At 40.5% G+C, this 18,925-nt stretch overlaps 1 protein-coding gene across 1 annotated transcript in view; it reads left to right on the top strand.

Annotated features, from left to right (window-relative positions):
- The window catches only part of NELL2 (neural EGFL like 2), a 159,409-nt gene that overhangs the window by 108,603 nt on the left and 31,881 nt on the right, over positions 1 to 18,925 (top strand). Inside the window, exons 14-15 of the mRNA XM_050908420.1 lie at positions 7,124 to 7,246; positions 9,824 to 9,919. Of these exons, the coding sequence (XP_050764377.1) occupies positions 7,124 to 7,246; positions 9,824 to 9,919 (219 nt within the window). The remainder of the gene's footprint in view (positions 1 to 7,123; positions 7,247 to 9,823; positions 9,920 to 18,925) is intronic.

The following is an 18,925-nucleotide window of genomic DNA, read 5'->3' on the forward strand; positions in this document are numbered from 1 at the left end:
ACAGGATTAGCAGTGAATTATAGGGGGACCTGGCTTTTCATATCCCCAGCTTTGAACTGAGGACAGCTGCTGGTGGTCATTAATTAATGATTAATGATTCAGCGTTAACTAAGGGTAAACTGTGTGATAGTAACTCTATGAGTAATTAAAGCATGGGTTCCATTTTGCATTTGAATTAAGGAATATCTATAGAAAAATTAATTGGGGCATACTTGAATTGGGGAATATCAATCTAAAAATTTAACATAAATATATATAAAACATAGAATCATAGAATCATTTTGGTTGGAAAAGACCTTTAAGATCATTGAGTTGAACCGTTAACCTAACGCTGCCAAGTCCACCACTAAACCATGTCCCTAAGCACCACATCTACACGTCTTTTAAATACCTCCAGGGATGGTGACTCAACCACTTCCCTGGGCAGCCTGTTCCAATGCTTGACAATCCTTTCAGTGAAGAAGTTTTTCCTCATATCCAATCCAAACCTCCCCTGGCACAACTTGAGGCCATTTCCTCTTGTCCTATCGCTTGTTACTTGGGAGAAGAGACCGACACCCACCTGGCTACAACCTCCTTTCAGGTAGTTGTAGAAAGTGATAAGGTCTCCCCTCAGCCTCTTTTCTCCAGACTAAACAACCCCAGTTCCCTCAGCCGCTCCTCATAGGACTTGTTCTCTAGACCCTTCACCAGCTTCGTTGCCCTTCTTTGGACACGCTCCAGCAAATAGCATAATTCAATAAATTTACAGCATTTGGTCTTTGAAAATAGTGTGCATATACTGAGACTTTAAGTAACCCTGCCAATTAGAGTTTAAACTAGTTAATATGAAGTCTTAAAGAAATTAACCATCTGTGATTTCCCAAATGATCTTAATGGAATAAGTCTTCCAAACTACCCATATAATTACTACTAATTTTTGTCATGTACATGAACTATATGAGGGAAAAAAAGCTTGTAATTAAGATAAACTGTAAGTGGGCATTTAAGTGTGTCGGCTATTGATAATTCAAGTAACTCTTATCTGTTGTCACTGCCATGTCAGATGGCCAGCTGGTCACCATGGTTCTATAGATCTATACCAAATCAATAGGAAGGAGACAGGAGGCTGAAAGTAATTTGAGTTCAAGAATGCAGAGGCATTGAAAGGAGAAAATACCTAATATATTCTCTTCACTTAAATTATTTTAATTTAATCCTGGTCCAGAAGTTCCTCACTCAGAAATGAATATCTGTTGCATTGTTTTACAAGATTACAATTAGAGGGGTGTATTTTATTTATATTTTTGGGAACTTTTATGCATTTCTGTGCCTTAAATGTGATCTCAGCTCTTATTTTCCAATGTTGGTAATGGATGGTTCAGGAAAACTGCCAGCATAATATTCTTTACCCATAAGTGATGCAACTCAGTCATCATTCCTTTTTGTTGTTGGATTGGATTCTGTTTGTTGTTTATTTTTTCTTAGACATTTGCAGAATTTGGATGTGCAAGGCAAATATTGGGAAGGCTTGCAGTATGCAAGTAGGAAATGCTGTACAGACTTTTGTTTATTTTTAATCATGAAATACACAGTAGGAAGGATAGGGGCTGATGTTGCATAGTGCTAGGATAATGAGGAGGAGGCAGGTGACACACCTTGTGGACAGCATGTTAAATTTTACTAAGTTCTGCAAGAATCTCTGCACAGATAATAAACCTGGTAAGACAGATCCCCAGCTGTCATTGCATTGACGTACATCCCAGGATCTAGTGGGTCTTGATCAGTTTATGCCAGCAGTCTCTCTCCCTAGGATGCAGTACTTCACCCTAGATATCTTTCTGAAGCAACAACATTGTTGTCTAGCAAACCGTATGGAATATTCTGGAGTAGTATTTCAAAATCAACCAAAGTAAAATAAAGTACATCACTCTTACTGTATGTGCATATATATATGTACATATGTGTATATATATATATTTGTATGTGTGTATATAATCTATTTGCTGCACACCCAAATGTGTGTAAATGAAGTGCATCGTCACATAATTTTTTGCATCTCTGAGTCATCTGTGTCATAAGAACTTTTAAATGGAACATTCATACGCACTTACTGTTACTATTGTTATTACCATGGAGCAATAGCAAATTTTGGAGTTGAAAATTTTTTTCTATCTAGAAAGACCTCATTCCAGAGATAATTTAGTCAGTATAAATACTGTATTTAAAACTTCGGTTGATTCCCAGAACAGAGATTTTATGAGTTTTAACACTGTTGAGCATAGAGTCCTGAACAGTGCAAAATGGGATTTAGATATATTAGATAATAAAGCTTTAGAAGTAATCATTGAAACCAGTGCATTTGGTCTTTATAGAAGATGTTTATGCAAATTCAGGTTTGTTAATCATTAAAATCTCTCTGCAAAAGTAATTCTTATTTCTTTGCCTCTGCAATACTATTGTACCTGGCCTGTCCCCATCTTCATTATGGTGTGCAGTGAAATAAGTATAGAACTTTCGTTAAATCTGTCACATGATTTCAAAAGATGCTTGAAATAAATGGCCTCAGTGTTGCTTCTTGCAGCATCAGAAATATATTTGTGCAGTACTGACATTTCTAAATAATGCAAATAATGTTTCTATACTGGTTTTTGAAATTAAAAACCATATTAATGGTTCTCTTTAAGTTATTCTTTTATAAATTGCTTTTTTGCTTCTTTGTAATGCATGGTCCTCTCTGCTTCTACAGTTCCTGGTTTGATATTTAAGACTGCTGAACTTAGTCTCTGCAATGTCCTCCTTATTTAAGGTGACTTTCCAAGTGTTTGATTAAAAAAAGAAACCAAAGCGATAAGCATGAATTAATGAAGAATTATCAACAGAGCACCACCCTTTTTATTACAAATAAGTATTTCTATCTTTAATAAAGCCGGACAGTCTACCTTGTTATTAATAGAGAATTCTGGAAGAAGCTGTTTCTGATGGTCTCTTTAAATTGGTGTGGATAGTGTGCCATGTGCTGGAAGAGTGAATGTAGTAAGGTGCTTTATGTGCAGGATTTTTCTGGGTGTAGTGTAACCATTTGTAATCAGTCCATAAAGGAGCCAGTCCTGAAGTACAGGCTGACTGCTCTCTTAGGTGCCTTGAGAAGGAATATAAAGAAATACTATGTTTAAATGGTTTTAAGTGTGTTATTGAAGCTAAGCTCAGATGATACAGAGCAACAAATCTAGATGGATTGTAAAACATCCTGATTCTTTTTTTGCTGATTTTTTGCATTCCTATTGTTTTAAAATCTCTGCTCCTTTAATTGAATCACAGAGTTTTCTCTTACTCTGAGACGTTTTCCTCCTAAAAAATGACATGTAAACTTCAATCCAAGAATCATTTATCAGACCCATGAAGTTTTCATGAGTTGCTAATTTTTGATTTAAATAAAAATAGACCTGACGTTTGAGCAGATAACCGCAGAAGTAGAAGTGCTGGCTGTTTTGATACGGTTTGGGTTATGTGCTGGACCCTCTTCCTGAAATGTTAGCAGCATCCTCCATGAACTTTCTTACAGGCGGATAAGAAACACTGAAGTTTCTTACATAGAGTAGGAAACCAGGCATATTATCTTTGAATCCAAGCCCCATTACTTAGCTGACAGAAAGTTAATTTTATTGATACTGTATGCTTTAAGAAAAATCTATCTTAAAAGACTCAGTAGTTTTTCTTAGCCCAGAGAGTAAATGTTAGGAAGGCACGCTCAAGTGTGACAGTCATCTTTTTATATGAAGGAAATACATCTGTGCAAATGATCTTCAAGGCCCTGATCTTGAAGGGGGCAGCAGCACAGGGACTATATACGGCAACTGAGGTGATGGATAACACAACTCTAAGAGCAAACACCACAACTCTAAGAGCCAATAAATCAACATTGTGACCAGCGACTACTAAACTAATACAATGAATACTTATAACAAATTCTTTTTAACACATACGGGTCAGATCTGTTGTTATCTCAACCCTTCAGGCCCCACATTGGGTGCCAAAAAGGACTGTTGTGGTTTAACCACAGTCAGCAGCCAAGCACCACACAGCTGCTCCCTCACTCCCCTCCTCGGCCCCGCTCCCAGTGGGATGGGGATGAGAATCGGGAAAGAAGGTAGAACTCGTGGGTTGAGATAAGAACAGTTTAATAACTAAAGTAAAATATAATACTAACAATAATAATAATGAAATATAATAATAATAATAGTAATGAAAAGGAATATAACGAAAAAAAAGGGGGAAAAAAAAGGAAAAAAAAACCAGTGATGCACAATGCAGTTGTTCACCACCCGCTGACCAATGCTGGAGCCGCGATCCGTGCCTCCCAGCGAACTCCCCCCTGTTTATATACTGGGCATGATGTTCCATGGTATGGAATATCCCTTTGGCTAGTTCAGGTCAGCTGCCCCGGCTCTGCTCCCTCCCAGCTTCTTGCACACCTGCTTGCTGGCAGAGCATGGGAAACTGGAAAGTCCTTGACTTAAGATAAGCGCTACTTAGCCACAACTAAAACATCAGAGTGTTATCAACATTATTCTCATACTAAATCCAAAACACAGCACTGTACCAGCTACTAAGAAGAGAGTTAACTCTGTCCCAGCTGAAACCAGGACAGTACTGCAAGTTGTTATAAATATGGTTAATACCTTGTTGTACTGGAATACCAATAGCAAGTTTGCTTGGCATAGAGGCCAGAGCACTTGCCCTGCCTGTGGGTGCCTTGAGGGGCTTTCAGAGCTGCTCCAGCCACACACGTAGAGCCGTTCCTCTTAGTGTGACAGTCTGTGATCACTTGCTTTCCTCTAATATATTCTTATCCCTAGTAAAGAGCTGCCATACGTGCCAGGGATGCTTTTGCATTCCTAAGGTGTGGAGTGGATGGGTACACTTCCTTATTGAGGATGATACTTAATTTGTCAAATTCAGTGATTTGAGCTGAGTTTACCAGTGTGATGTGTTGTTATATAGACCCTACCTCCTGAGATACCAAGATAATGGCTTTGCAAGATACTTTGGCCTGCTGACTGCATAACGTTTCACACATTTCCATAGTTATTTTCCTGTTGCATGTTATACAGAACCTTTAAAAATGAGAAAATAATATATATTTAATATTTAAATAGCATACCACATTTAAATAATATCATAGTATTAACAGAAACTAAGCAAGACAGGATATTATTACAGTTCATATAACACTTTTTACCTAATTTGCATGGTCATTACTTTATTTTTCTTTTATTTTATGGACTGATTTAGCATAAATACTGTCTCAGCCAGCACGAGAGATTTCACAATGTTAGAAGGTCGGAGTCAAATATTGTAACTGGATTTTAGAGGGACTGGATCATTTGGTGAACAGTAACAATTTTAGTTGTTCATGCTGAGAGCAAAGTAATTAAATCTCATGCTTCAGGGCAGAGGCCTGCAGCCCGTGCTCTGTTGCATCCAACAAGGGATTCGGCTCAGTAAGTGCTGGTGCCTTGGTGCTGAGGGTTGAGGAGAGTGTTGTTGGTGATATAAGACACACATAAGTCCTTTTTTAGAAGAGGGATATTAGGTTAGTGTTATTAAAAACCAAACAAATAAACACTCAGCAATAACAACAACAAACCCATAAAAAAAAAAAATCTAAACCTGTGTAGTGTTTAAAATTGATTAGTTACATTGTGGTGAATTTTTTCCCCCTTTTAAACAACAGGTACTTGCCATTACTAGAGGACAATTTACATCTACTGATGGATTAGAGATGTGCCATTCTGCCAGTTTTATAATCCTACAGTTTATGGCCAGTATTGAAATAGCAAGTTGAACATTTCCATAGGGATTTGCAAATGTTAAGAAATTAATTTTCTGGACAACTCTGTGGGGTGTGTGCAGACTTCAGCTCTTTATAAATAAAGGGGAAGATTCAGAGCAGGGTGACGTACCCAAAACTGGGGAAGAAAGAGCATCTGATTCCAGATTTAAGACTTGTGTCAGATAGCCAGAACTGGCATAAGCTGCACTAATAAAATTTGCTAAAACCTGGGCAGAATGATGGCTATGAAAACCTATCATGCAGGTTAGTCCATGTGTGCTGATTGAAATTAGGTGCCTTTATGTTCCCCAAACAGTTGGTTTTCCTGAAATTAATATTTCAGGGGTCTGAAATTATTTATGGATAGATGAATACTGTTGATTTAAAGAAAATGCAAGGAATATTTCCAGAACATGGAAACATTTCATTTTGATGCCTACAGACTAACATATTGCATGTTGAAAATAGTAGTGTTTCATGTACCATTTTGAAATGATGCTTCAGAGCATCTTATGTTGAAATTGCATTTTCCATTTCTTAAAAATCACAAACTAAACCAGTAAAATGTTCAGTAACCTAAACACTTATACAATACTTTTTTGTTTCAGATGAAACAGCGCATTGCAAGTTAACAAAAAATCATGTTGTTCAGACTTTTCGTTTATTCCCAGAAGGGGTATTTCCCAGTATGTCTAAGTCTAGTCACCAGACTGAGGAGTCTGATCCATTGCACTCCGGTGAGAGGACCTGCCATGCCAAAAGTCCCTTGAACAGCAGGCAGACCTTTGTTTTCAGGTTATTTAGTCCATGTAAATAAAGTGCTGTGTACGCACTGAAGGAAGGGAAAACACGGGCTACGTTTTGAAGTCCTGCCTTCTGCTAACCGTATCTTTTGCAGTTTGGACTGTGTGTCTCGCACCATTAGTCAGCTTTCTGAAGGAAACCCTGTGAAGCCCGCATAAGATAAACTTGCATGAATAAATTATACAGTAGAACTAGCATATGGATTTTCAGTATGCTAGCCGGCTCTTTGGCAAATGTTTATGAGAACGCTGTAGCCCACATAGAAAGTGTAATGATGGTGGCTCCCTGTTAATGAAAGTGGAATTATGCTGCAGCACAGTTATCACATACTAGTATGTGCTAAAAATATATACCCTGGCTATCCCATGGTTACATGTTCACGTAGCCCTATTGTCAGTAACTACTACTGTGTTTATCTCTTTTTAACGTGGAAACCTACACAAAGCTTTTATTTTGTTGTGTTTTAAATATTCTGGACCGTCCCATTCTTGTTTCCCTTTTCAGAGCATGACGAATGTATAACAAACCAGCACAACTGTGATGAAAACGCGCTCTGTTTCAACACCGTGGGTGGGCACAACTGTGTCTGCAAGCCAGGTTACACGGGAAATGGTACCATCTGCAAAGGTAAGCCACTGAAAACCCCCGGGGTTCGGCAGTCTTTGAACTGGATGAGATGCTTTGTCATAGTTGATGCAAATCTGGTCACGTGCCTTGAAGACGACAGACAAAATGCTAGGCTAGGCATTTAGGTCCTGCACCTATAAGAAGATCTTCATAGGCAGATATACACCGACTTTGCTTTTGGCAGAGTTCACAGTAATTTGAGGATTATGCATACATAGATAGTATGCTCTAAAATTTGAAGTAATTATGTTCATTTCTGTGTCAAGTTAGTGGTTTCTGTACGTGCTACACCATTGAAGGAAGCCCACAGTTACCAACAAAGTTACAGCTGTGAAAACATTGTCAGATCTACATTGTCCGCGGTCAATCACTTGCTGTTTTGCTTGGATGAACTGAAAGTTGTTTGGTATGCTGTGTCTTTTTATTGTAAATGAGAAAAGCAGTAGATATGCATGCAGAAACCTTTGCTACACATGAGGTGGTGCCTTGTGTTCTAACGTTCTCGTTCACTGGTAAACATTAGAAGTTATACTTCTAGTCTTAGAAAGATACTTTCCCAGAGATACAATGCTGCTTTTATTTCTGTTGCATTTCACATCAGAGGAGATGATACTTGGTACTTGGGCCCAAATCCTCGGAAGTCCTCAGGCTCCGAGCATAGGATTTAGAGGATGCTGGAAAATCAAAGTAGTATAGCTGTAGGGGAACTGGCTCAGACACGAGAAGTGGTCCAGCTGCAGCAATAGCATACCCAGAGTTCCTTGAAATTGTGCCTCAGTCCTCTTGATCTGTTAGGTGTCAGAATCTCAGGGGCCGGAGTTAACATTGGTAATATCCCATAGATACCTTCTGCTGCTGTGTATTATCAAGGCTAAGCAACCCAGAATTTCTTTAATTGCTAAGCCTGATTAAGATCTTAGCACTAGTTATTGCTTCACCTGAGTCACGGTACGATTTTTCTAAATACTCCTAACGTAAACGAGCTCTTTGTAAAACATGGCAGCCTAGTCCACTTCCAATCAAACACATGGGTACAGGGAGAGATGTCAGCAAATACACCCTTTTATGCTGGGCTCCCTCCTCTGGGGAATGGGAAAAAAGTCCTAGCCTGAGGAGGTTCAAACCCAGAGCCGCTCCTCTCAGAAGAGAGCTCTGTCTGCGCAGCTCACTCCTGTGCTGTGCTTGGGAGTATTCCCCAATCCTTCTGCTGGAGGTGTGTCAGCTTACAAAAAGGTAACTGAGATTTCTTTGGGTCAAAGAGAAGGTGCATAGCCCTAGAGCACCGCGTTCGGCTCTTCTCTTCCCTGAATAAGAGCTCTGACTGCAGGTCTGACATTTCAGAGGGCGCCTGGCCCCACTGTGAAAGAAAAGTGCATCCCTCCCTCCCTCCCTTTTCGAGACTGAAAAGACAGTATGCAGGAGAAGGCTCTGAGCCTGTGTATCCCGGTCAGGGAAACGTACTTCTCTGCAGCCCTGGCTTGGATGGCAGTGTCCTTCAGAGAGACCTGGATGTGCCTCTTGTCCCCATGCCTTTGGCAGCTTTTCATGCACTGTGCTGCCAGCTGTGCTCCCGTGCACCATGTTGTCCTGCACCGGAAGCTTAGGTGTCTCACTCAGTGCCAGGGGTCTCATGCCACAAGGCTGGTGCTGGGAAACTGAGAGCTGGAAAGCTCAAATCGATAACGCTCATGTTCTCTCTCAGATGAACCTTAAGACCTCATCAGTGGTGCTGTTACACAGAGCAGGTGCAAACTGAAGCCTGGCTTCTCCGGTGGCTGGTTACAAGTGCAGGGCTAGACCAGTGCCCCGCAGCAACTTTTTATGTTGGTGATAATCTCCATCTGCCTAGTTTCACCTACAGTTTCTTGTGACCAGAGCATTTCTGATTCCATATTGCGGATGCAATCAGAGCAATTAACAGCTGCCGTGTTTTTTATCAGAGCTGGTTGCATTTCTGTGGCTGCAGAACGGACTCTCTAAAGTGTACACATATGCACAACTGTATCTGGAGAATGCTGCACCAAAATATGTAAGCACAGCTTCTCAGATTGCAGTGTGCCAAAGAACAAATCCAGAGATTGACTTCAAACTATAAATGGTAAAAGTTTCTAAGTTCTTCAGAATCCCTTGAGACAAAATTACTATTTTTATTGTTTCGATCTAATTGCTTAATCAAGGAATAAGCTAGCCAGACAATTTAGTGTTCAGTTGTGCCTATTATGCCCAGGCCTTTCTTTGGGCAGCAGAGAAGACCAGCACTGCCCTAGGAAGAGTCTGTTCCTAGGGAAGGTGCTGCCTTTCACTGCTTCCCAGTGCATGCGAAGGAGCACATATGTGAGCTGTTGTCTTCGGATGATTTACACTAATCTCCTTCTGTAGCGTGTCAGCCCATCTGGCCAGTGAGGCAGGGGGGCCATAAACCATCTCTTCGTGACCTCTATCCTTAGGAGAAGGCAGTCTCTGCACTCAGTGCCGCAGGGACCGTGTTTCGTGTCAGCCTGCCAGCAGCCCGTGGCCACCTGCGTGGTTGCTGAGTGTAGTTCTGTTACCCATATATTGTGATTTTGCATTTTGCAGCATTTTGCAAAGACGGGTGTAGGAACGGAGGAGCCTGTATTGCTTCCAATGTGTGTGCCTGCCCACAAGGCTTCACTGGGCCCAGCTGTGAAACTGGTAAGATTATAACTGAATTTACAATGAAGGTAATCCAAGAAGGATGTTTGAGGTAATCCAAGAATAAAGGATTATTTAAGTGTGTGCCCTGAAAGAGGAAGCTGCTAGTAAAAAGTTACTTTTCCTATATGCCTCCCAAGAGAATATATTACAGCAGTTCTAATTAGAAGCACATGCACTGCAAAAATGAGAACATGAATTAAGACATCTTGGGTTTCGATGTTTCGTAATTAATAAGGTTATTATAGACTTGCTTTTCACCTTAAATGGCCTTTGGTATCACCTATAAATCGCAGATAATCTGACATCTAGAAATAAATTCCAATAATTGATTACTTCTGTGCTGTAAATGTGTGACTGGTTCAGTAGCCCACCTTCCCTTGCAACCTTATTTGAAAACTTCTGATTAACTCAGCTTTCTTTACTCAGTGTTAAGGCAGGTTTCAGTGTTCCTACTGCTTTTACCTCCTTTTGCAGGCATTCCTGTCTCTTCCTACTACCCCTGAGGATGGCAGTACCACAAAGCCTTGTTTTAGAACTTTAAGTCTTGGATCTAGTCAAATTATATTGCCCAGCAGAGTATGTAGGATGTTAATACTTAGCATCTCAAGTGACTGTAAATAATTTCTCAAAGTTCAAATGAATAGTTTCAGCACCTTTATTTATTGCTGCAGAATTTTTAAATGCATTCTAACCGTGCATGCCTCCAGGAGGTAAAGGGAGAAAGCTCGCTTAGATTAATTGGCTTCAGTATGCCTAATAAAAGGGCAGTCTGCCACCTATGATTGACTATTGTTGCTGTTCTATATTGCCTTCAATAAATCTTCCAAACAGAGGAAAGGAGGTCATTTGAGCAAGTATTGCTTTAATCTGACTTGTAAACATGTCCAGTTTAATGAAAAACACAGACTGATGTGAATTCTGTATTATCTAGTCCATTTGAGAGGTGAGAAATGTGATTGTTTTCACTCTCCTGTATTTGAGCAGGTATTACCACAGTGCACAAGAGGGATGCTGTGTGAAAAACAGTATCCTCATTGTTCATCTATTTCTGGAAAAATGTCAAAAGAGCAAGTTTTCAAGTATTCCTCACTGTTTCACAGACTGCAAATAACGTGGTACAGGATACCAAGGTCTCTTCAATGTAACACTGTTGTGGTTTTGCTTGGATGAAATTGTGTGCTAAGATAATGCTCAAGTATAGAAACAGTTACTTTGTTTTGGTAATATTTGTCTTATATGCCCCTTGCAGCATTCTGCTGTTATCAACTAAATCTAACAAGTATAGTTTCAAGGCCCACATTCATCTTTTCCAGCTCTATACTCCTATCTGAAGTGTGTAGACTAGAAGCGTATTTGCTTTAGTCTCCTTGTGTAGTCAATATTAATAGCCACTATCAAAGAGAGATCTTACTGGCTTTTCTGAATTGCCCCTGGAAGTCTGTCTCTGCTCCCTGCTTTAGAGGAGAACCCAGGGACACTGTGTTCCCAATTCAGAAAGTTCAGGCACCTTAAGCTAAGTTAAGTTAGCTTAAGTACATTCAGCCTCAAATGTCCTTCGAAAGCAGCCGGACTGCTGGCCTAACTGCCTGTCCTTCCTGCCCTTCAGGAAACATATAGGAGGACAGGCAGAGACTTGGACCAGATCGGGTGCCTTTCTGAATATCTGATCTCAATATTTAACATAAGGTTAGTATGGTAGTGACCCAGTATCTCATAGCTAGTGATACTGTTGTTATGATTTGGAACCAGTTTGCCAGCCTCAAACCAGTTTCATAGGTCAGCTTTGCAAGGAAAAGCCCCTCTGTCCTGGTGGACCTCCACTGGACATCATATTTTTTCTTACTGTTGAAATAAGTAATGCTAGAGATCAGCCACAGGGGTACAGGTCTGGTCACCTCATTTGGATATTAATGTGCAAGAGCAGGATTGTAGTCTACTTGCACATGGCTTTGAAACATACAGTCTGAAATACTGTCAGAGTGGCAAATGGAAGAGCTCTCCTGTCCATAAAGAGCAAAAGCTGGTTCATTCTGAGACTGCGTTGTCAGAAAAATGGTGCTGTATACAGCCATAAAAGAAAACCTGAGCTTCAGACAGTACATATTCACTCCCAGTGAATGCAACAGAGTTTCCTGAAGGTACTTCTCGTTAGGCTTGAAGTGATTCAAGACATTCATACTACAAATAATTTATGCTGGAAGCTTCCCTTTTTGAACAGTCACTTTATCTACAAAGGTGATGTAATCTTTTCTAGGCAGACATCTTTAGTTGCGATCACATACAAGGAAGGAGGAGGATTGATGTAAAGACGCCAAATCTATTTTTAAATTGCATGTTACTTATTTCTGTTTATGCTATGTATATTTAAAAACTGCTTATTGAAGACTATTGGCATTTTTAACTTAAAATAAAACATATATAGAAATTGTCAGCAGCTGCTGAACCTATGAATTAATTAACAGGAGATTGAATCCACACCCCAGCAATAACCTAGAAAATACAATCACCTGTTCTTACTGTTTCCTTCTGTAAAAAGTGGTTCAATAGCTCTGTTTAAATAATTTCTCAGAATCATAGAAAGGATGAGGTTGGAAGGGACCTCTGGAGATCATCTTGTCAAATCCCCCTGCTCAGAGTGGGGTCGAATAGAGCTGGTTTCTTAGGACTGTGCCCAGTTGGATTTGGAGTGTTTTCAGGGTTGGAGACTCCAGAAGCTCTCTGGGCAACCAATTCCAGTGTTCAGTCACCCTCACAATAAAACAAAAAAGTCTTTTTGTTATGTTCAGATGCAATTTTCCATCCCCCTAGTCCCTTTCCTGGACATGACTGAGAAGTGTCTGGCTTCCCCAACACGGTCAGGTATTTATACACATTGATAAGATCTCCCTCAGCCTTTTCATTTCCAGGCTGAACATCTCAGCTCTATCAGCCTCTCCTCATATGACAGGTGCTCTGGTCCCTTAATTATCTTCACAGCACTGTGCTGCATTTGCTCCATGTCTCTCTTGTACTGGGGAGCCCAGCACTGGACCCAGCACCCCAGATGTGATCTCAACAGCATGAAATAGAGGGGAAGGATCACCTCCCTTGACCTGCTGGCAATGCTCTTCCTAACGCAGCCCAGGAAGCTGTTGGCCTTCTTTGCTGCAAGGGCACATTGCTGGCTCATGTTCAACTTGGTGTCCACCGGGACCTGTGGATCCTTTTCTGCCAAGCTGCTTTCCCGCTGGCTGGTCCCCAACCTGTACTTGTGCCTGGGGTTGTTCCTTAATAGCTGTAGGACTTGGCATTTCCCTCTGAACTTGATGACATTCCTGTTGGCCCATTTCTCCAGCCTGTTGAGGTCCCTCTGAATGGCAGCACAACTACCTGGTGTAGCAACCCCTCCTCCAAATTTTGTATCATCTGCAAACGTGCTGAGGGTGCACTCTGCCTTATTGTCCAGATGTTAAACAGTACTGGCCCAGTACCCAGTATTTACCCAGGCGTACAATGCTAAGTGACTAGCCTCCAACTGGACGTTGTACAGCTGATGACAGCCCTCTGAGCCCGGCTGTTCAGCAAGTTTTCAATCCACCTCACTGTTAATTTATTTAGTCTGCACTTTTTAGCTTGTCTGAGGATGTTATGAGAGCATCAAAAGCCTTACTAAAGTCAAGATAAACAACATCCACTGCTCTCCTTCCATTCACCAACCTAGTCATTTTAGAAGGCTATCAGGTTGGTCAGGCATGATTTCCTCTTCATAAATCAATGCTGACTATTCCCAATCACCTTCTTGTCCTTAATATGTTTGGAAATGGTATCTAGGAGGATACCATCAACTTCCCAGGGTTGGAGGTGAGGCTGACTGATCTGTAGTTCCCTGGATCCTTGCCCTTCTCAAAGATAAGAGGGACATTTGCTTTCTTCCAGTTCTCAGGAGCTCCTCTCAGTCACCATGACCTTTCAAAGATAATTGAGGTTGGCCTCACAATGACATCAGCCAGCTCCCTCAGCACTCCTGGGTGCATCCCATCAGGTTTGATTGACCTGTGTTTTTTCCAATTTATTTAGATATTGATCCTCCTCCACCAAGGGTAAATTTTTCTTGCTCCAGACTTTCCCACTGGTCTTGGCGACCTGGGACTCCTGAAGGCAAATCCTACCAGTAAAGACCAAGGTGAAGAAGGCATTGAGTACCTCATCATTTTCCACATCCTTTCCAAAACCCATCCCTGCACACTCCATCAGTGTCTCTATATTCCTCCTAAAGCCTGAGAGGGATGATGCTGTCCATGTTTAGGTCCTGCCTATGGAGCCAGGCTCATGTTGTAGAACAGGCCGTTGACCAAGAACAAGAATAAACCAGAGCTGAAATAGCTGGGATTGTTGGTGTCCAGAGCAACCCCCTAAATTTTTGATGAGGCTGTCTACTGTGTGGCAAAGACCTGGCCTGTTTCCTTGGTGCCCATGTTGGCTGGGGAGGTGTACTGTTCCACATGATGGGACTAACAGCTCCTCCAAGCCTTCCAACGGAGCTGAGAGGAGCGGAGGCAGTGACTGATAGGGCACTGCTGAGTAGGAAGCAGACAGCCTGCTTCTGATGGGAGAGGTCAGAAGTCTTCTGATAAAATTATCCTGAGATTGAAACATGGTTTCAGGTCAAACCCATTCACCCAGAACTCAAAGCAGCTTTCCCAGTTCTGGTGGATTAGCACCAGAAGCTTGCTTGCGTTTACAGGCACAGCTGTAACTCTTTTCACCTGTCAGCTGCCATGGAAAGGCTATGTCAGATTCCTAAACTCAATGCAGCTTTTGCAGAGAGAAGTGAAGCCCTGTGTAATTAAGCGTGGTAATGGGTTTCATAAAATTTTTTGCTTCCAGATGGGTACTTCTGGGGTGTCAGTAGGAGCCACATCTCTCTCAGAAACATAAGGAGGAGAATCAACTACTACTGCTAGTCAGGTATTTCCCTGAGAAGAGGTATTCACTGTAGATTGGTTTGCAGTTAACAGAGCTATTGCAACACCATAGAATGATCTGTTGGAAGCCTTTTAGACTAATCATGGCCCCTGCCCTGTGGAAATGGATCAGTGGAATGAGGAAGCAGATGTAAGAATCATGTGCAGATATATCAACCTCTAGCACCTTTTTTTTTAATTGGTAATAGGACATAAAAATAAGACGTGGGAGAATTCCTATTTCTCTTCCCGAAGGATGTGGGTTGAGGCATTGTTAATGTTGGGGATGCATTCGTTGGCTTAGGGGGGTGGAGTTTATGTGTTAAAAGATTTTCAAGTCTTACAAGGCACAGTAGTAGTTAACGCAGTAGAGCAGCCTTCTGCAGTGTAGAGAGCTGAGACTACCAAGGGAATCTAAAAATATTTGTGCCTGCTAAACTTTTTCAAAATATCTGACTTAATACTGTCTTGTTTGATTGCAAAATTATGAATTTTTTAATGGGCATTTTTAAATGCTATCTTAAATTGTATTTGAAAAGTGGTTTATTTTAGAATCCAGCACAGGATGACTTTGTTAGATCTGCCTGATGTTACTGTAGCTCCCCTTTAGTTTGATGACAGAGCTTTAAGAGTGGATTTGTTCTCCTACTATATATGCGTATCTGCTAGTGCATCGATACAAGATTACTGCATTTTTGCTGCTTGTCAGCTTCTTTTTTGAGTTCCCACACTCATTTTGTGCTTTGAGTATTCCCCTGGACCGCTTTTAATTATGCATGAGATCAAATAACAGAGTTTTGCTACTAGTAGTGTTTTGATGTAGTTTTTGTTAACAGGTTGGCTGGAAGCGTATGGCTTTTTTATGGATGATTGGCTGTAACTTGCATTTCCTGATGATGAACTTGCCTTGGATATCACGGGAATCATGTCCACCGGTTATTAAACAATCCATGGCAAACTGCTGAAAATAAACTGGCACATAAAGCTGTTACCTTTGAAAGGAACTGTTGAGAAAATGTTTAACTTACAGATTCTACGTTCATTCAGCCATACATTATTACTAATAGTTGGCTTAATTAAATGTGTAACTGAATTTATGAAAAAAATGGTGAGCATCAGGTATGTGAGATCACCCTCTCTTATCTGATCTCTTATCAGAAATAGCTAAATCCAAGGAAAATGTATTATTTGGCCCCTTCTCTGGATTTTTTTCCCTTTTTTTTCCCACGTATGGAAAGCTCAAACGAAAATAGCATGTTGCGAGTAGTTCATGGAGAAGGAAAAAAATTTTGATGTCGCCAAACCAAATTTTTGCATCTTTGTGCTTAACATCTGTAGTTCAAAATACTGAAATACAACTCAGACAAGTGATTTGGGTAAATAAGTGTTATAGACCAGATCTCTTCAGAATTTTCTGCCGCTTTCTATATAAGCTAAATAATTAACATGTGTGACTGTTGCTCTTTTCATCAAATCCAAATTAATTTGTTCATGTGCACTGACCATAATAATAGCAGCTTCAGATTATTGAAGATTATTATTATTCCTGTTCCAAAGGAAGCTTGTGAAAATCTTTTAATTCTGATATCCCAGTTATTAAGAAAATAATTTTACTAGTATTGGACTAGAAGGCTTTGTCAAAGTAACCAGAAAGCTTGTTAACTTTGTAGATTTTGCAAAAATGAAGTATTTTAGTACTTTTAGCATCACAAAAGAACTGCTTCCATTTAAGCCCTTGATCCCTTGTATTCAGCTAAAACAACCACAATCAGCTTGTGGCCAGGTAGGCTCTGAAGCTAAAACTGTGACACAAACGGCATTTGAAGCTCATAGAGCATTGAACCAATTCTGTAAGAACTGGAATTACTTTTGGCAGAATTCTTAAAAATTCTTGGCGCCAGCCTAATGAAAACTCTCTGTAAGCTATGAAAGTATCACAGTCAAAACTTTCCCAACAACTCTGGAGTCTTCCATTTGCTCAGTTTTATTTTTACAATGAAGATTTAAATTACTGATAGTTGGATTGGGATTTAGAACAATACTAAAAGGCTCAAATTTGTGGTACAAGTGTGCAAGGTCCTGCACAAACCTAGAGTAAGAGGAGTGCCTTCAACAGTTCATGGTCTAATCAGGGGAAGTTGGTTGCATGCTGGGATAAATGAGTATAACATACAAACTCCTTGACCAGAAAGCATGTTAGGGTTAATAATTTTATTCTCTGAAATCCTTAAGGGGTTGCTGGGCTTTTTAGTGAAGGAGGAAACAAAAGAAGGGAGCAAGAAGAAAGTGGAGTGAACATGAAGGCAGCACAGGCATGGACTGTCCAGAGCAATAGCCGTAGGAAGAAGGGATGCCTTCCATAGTTCATTAGTTTTCATAGCCCACCTGGCTTGTTTGGATCCCGGTGTCCTGAGAATTCAGGCTTCCATTTTTGGGGAGGCTCCCAAGTTTGAGACTTAGAGGATACTTTCAGCAGGAAATGTTTTAATTACATTAAAGGGCTGACTTCAATTCACAGAAATAAGAAAATGTTGAGTTAATCTATAGAGCCTGGATAAAATTTTTACAAACAAATAGTACATGAGCATGATTTGCAGGGTAAAACATTTTAATAGATCCAGTGTGCAGTAGGAATTCATCATATTCTGAAAGTCAGGCCTTTTGGAGTCACTCGAGTCTGGCATTTCAACGTCAGTAGTTTTCAAAGTTTGTAGGCTATTCAAAACTTCTCCCTTGGTGCAAGCAAAAAAAAGATCACCCAGGTCAAAACCCAAAGAAGCTAGGTTGTGGCTTGCAAGCAGTTGAGATCCAGCTTGCATTCTGGGCTGCATGCTGCTATAGCCCTGCAGCAGTGCTGAGGCTGTGGTGTCAGGTCCCTGTGTAACCCAGAGCCCGGCTATGGGAGGAGGTGAGCGAGGAGAGATGCTGGAGCTGACATGCCCAGCTCGTCGCTGGACTTAGCTGCCCTAGCTTTGGGGAACTACTGCCATTTCTCCTCGAGTCCTTCCAAGTACTCTCCATTTCCGTGGCAAGTCTCCTAGCTTCCTGCCCTATGGAGATTTGGGTATGTGGCCTGTTGGGTTGGTAAGTTTGGCCTTTCCAGCCATAGCTCAAATGTAGACGGAGACACAGAGTTCTCAGTATCCTGTTTAAGCTGGTTTAACTTAAACTTTTAACAGTAAATATCTAACTGTACTTTCTATTCTCAGGAGCTGAATCTCTGAAATGAAAACACTTCTGAATTACTGCATGCACCTGCATTTAATTAATATTTTCTGTGGTTTCCATTTCAGCAGAAAGAGACAGGACCCAGCTGCTAAAAATAATGTAATGATTTTGCTGAGGATGCTGAAACATCTTGCTTTATAACTTGCATCTTTGCTATATAAAGTCACTACCCAGCTTGTGCAGGCGGGTAATGAGTGGTCTGCGTTATGGTCTTGGCCTTCTCAAAGATGGCTATTTTGCATGTCAGTTACTGATTTCAGAGGCAAGAACAGTGTTGTTTGAGCTAGCCTTGGTTTATTGAGGTAATGCATATAACTAATGTGTTTAGTGATGCCACATCTTACTCTATATTAGTCCATTTTAAATGCTGTCTTACTGTAGGAAAAGCAGACGGTAGAATCATGGGCAAACTTGTGGGAAGCATCCTATAACATCAACCTCTATGTCTTCTTTAAACATAATAGCTAACTCTACTTAAAAAGACTAATATGTCACTATGATAATTTTTCAATAAATTGATACAGAACATTAATAATGATTTTTGAAATATGTAATTTGTGTTTTGCAGTCCTATCACTGAACTACAATTATGCAATGTGAAATAAGCATCTTCACGTAGAATTTTTTTGGTGACTTGAAGAGAAGTTAGCAGGAAATGACTATATGAGTTATTTCCTTACAAAGCCATACCAGTATATCAGTCATCTGATTGACAACATTTCTGCTCTTCTTGTGATGGCAAAATTTTTTAATGTTTTCAAAATATAAGGTGCCTTCTGAGACTGAACAAGCACTAGTAAGGAGTAGGCTAAAATCGACACAGTAATTTGCA

Source organism: Gymnogyps californianus, chromosome 1, assembly GCF_018139145.2.
Source record: "Gymnogyps californianus isolate 813 chromosome 1, ASM1813914v2, whole genome shotgun sequence".
Lineage (NCBI taxonomy): Eukaryota > Metazoa > Chordata > Aves > Accipitriformes > Cathartidae > Gymnogyps > Gymnogyps californianus.